This window comes from Rhagoletis zephyria, unplaced genomic scaffold (assembly GCF_001687245.7).
Source record: "Rhagoletis zephyria isolate East Lansing unplaced genomic scaffold, Rhagoletis_zephyria_1.1 Rzeph_scaffold_00718, whole genome shotgun sequence".
Taxonomy (NCBI): Eukaryota; Metazoa; Arthropoda; class Insecta; order Diptera; family Tephritidae; genus Rhagoletis; species Rhagoletis zephyria.
In genome coordinates, this window is record NW_016157802.1 from 184,085 (window position 1) to 186,137 (window position 2,053).

The window sequence follows — 2,053 nt, forward strand, 5'->3', positions numbered from 1 at the left end:
TTCAATGCACACTGCCGCTCTTAAATGCATAAGCACTCAAATTTATTTATATAAACTATTTGCAAACTGCAGACACGAGCAGCAGCAGCAAAGCAAAGTTGAGAATTAAGTGGAACTCATTTTGCAGCAACGTTAACTTTGTCTGTGTGAGTATAACTAAATAAATTCTTAAAGCTTTTAAAGTTGTTTTCGTTATCCATAGCGTTGATAGTTAGCCTGGCCAAACAGTCTTACATTGCTAACTTTAAGTATTAAACCGTTTTCATTGTTCATCCATTCAAAAAGTGCAAAATATGCTGAGATGACTAACTAACTTTTTCCAAGTACATTAGAAGTGTTTCAGAAAGTTTTGAAATGTTTTTGTTGAGCACTTGGCGACTTTCGATGAAGGTGGGAAGTTGAATAAAAGTGAGCATAGTGCAGCTACTGCGATTTAAATTTCAAATTTTTTTTTATTTTCTTTTTTTTTTTGANATTGCAGAAATGTTCCTAGAGCATCTAGATGCATTTCTGCATTAAAAAAAAAAAATTAAAAAAAATCTCGCTTTTATATTTTTGACGGTTAGCGCAGTGCTTACCGAAAGCTTCATGCCTTTCATGGAAATCAGTTAATATATGCCGAAAATTACCAGAAAATTATGTCTATTTTCAATCTGAGCAACAAATTTGTGCAGTTATATACAATTTCCAGAAATTTATGTCCAACTTTTAAATTGCCCGAAATAAATATGTCCAGTTTTAAAATTACCTTTATGTCCCATTTTTTACTCTAAACCATTAACGTATGTACATACAAAAAGGCTGATGAAAAAGGTAAATATAAAGAAAATACAGAAGACAACAGCTACTGAATTGTAAAAGTGGTCATAACTGAACAGTAAAAAGTGATAATAAAAACATATGAACCAATTCACCTACATACATACTTAGTGCTAGCGCATAAGCGTTAATTTTTTTATGCAATCAATAATTTAGTTTTGTATTTGTTTTTTAAATCATTAGCCTTTCTCTAAATTTTAAGCCGCTTTGATATCTTTATTTCAAACAGTTAAAAGGGCTCCTCAAATATATAGAGCACTTCACTTTCACGCCTCTCAATACATACATATATACATAAAATATACATTTAAATTTCAATATTAAAATTTGAGGCTTTTTTATTGGGTAATTGTGTTCGTCAAAATTGCAAACGGTCCGCGTTCAGGAAGTGTGTGTATGTGTGTGTAACGACAAAAACGGAAATGAATGTTATTTACATTTATAGAGGCAAAGAGTGAGGTTTAAAAGTAGCATTTCAGGGACATTTAACTTTGATGTGGCTATGAAATCATCCCTGCGGCACTGAAGCCAGCTCTTCATTCATTTTCTAAAAAGCAGTGAATTTTTTTAGAGACGCTTCCAATTTACATTCTTTTATATACACACAGGGATACATACATACATATGTATGTAAGAAAATACATTGAAAAAATTACCATGAAAAGATAAATTTTGTGCCGCGCATGTTGCATTTTTAAATGATGTTTCTTTTTTATTGCTTTATTTGCTTGCTTTAATTAACGGGCCAGCGACTTTTTGCAAATATTTGAAATCCTAGCAGGCGTTTTACTTTCAAGTGCCTTTAGAAAGAAATTATTATTGATTAAAATTAATGTGCGATATTGATTTTTTGGAGCACTAATTTCATAGACCTTGAAAAATAAAGCACTTAAACTATAAAAATTTGGCCAAGAACTACTCAGAGTTCTAAGTAAAAACAGAACATAATTTTCATGGAACTTAGGCACTTGAGATGCACGCATACATTTTGCGATGTGGTAGGCGGATATTCGACTTTAATTTGCGATATTGTCACAGAGCTTAGAGCCCAACAGTTTTACATAGCATCTGAAAGGCAAATTGATTTAAAAGGCTTGTTAGGAGTACAATCACTTACTCCAATATTTTAAAGTAAAGTTTAGTATAACTCTCCCCTTAATATTTTTGGGATTTTGTGCGATGATGAAAAAAAAATACCAGAACAACTTTATAAAATATTAGTTTCGTTCCTCTA

The 2,053-nt window shown here is 31.4% G+C and overlaps 1 protein-coding gene across 1 annotated transcript in view; it reads right to left on the reverse strand.

Moving 5' to 3' along the window:
* Positions 1-1,876: 1,876 nt before the first annotated feature.
* Positions 1,877-2,053, reverse strand: part of LOC108361218 (interferon regulatory factor 2-binding protein-like) — a 4,838-nt gene continuing 4,661 nt past the window's right edge. Inside the window, exon 5 of the mRNA XM_017613795.1 lies at positions 1,877-1,887. Coding sequence (XP_017469284.1) covers positions 1,877-1,887 — 11 coding nt within the window. The remainder of the gene's footprint in view (positions 1,888-2,053) is intronic.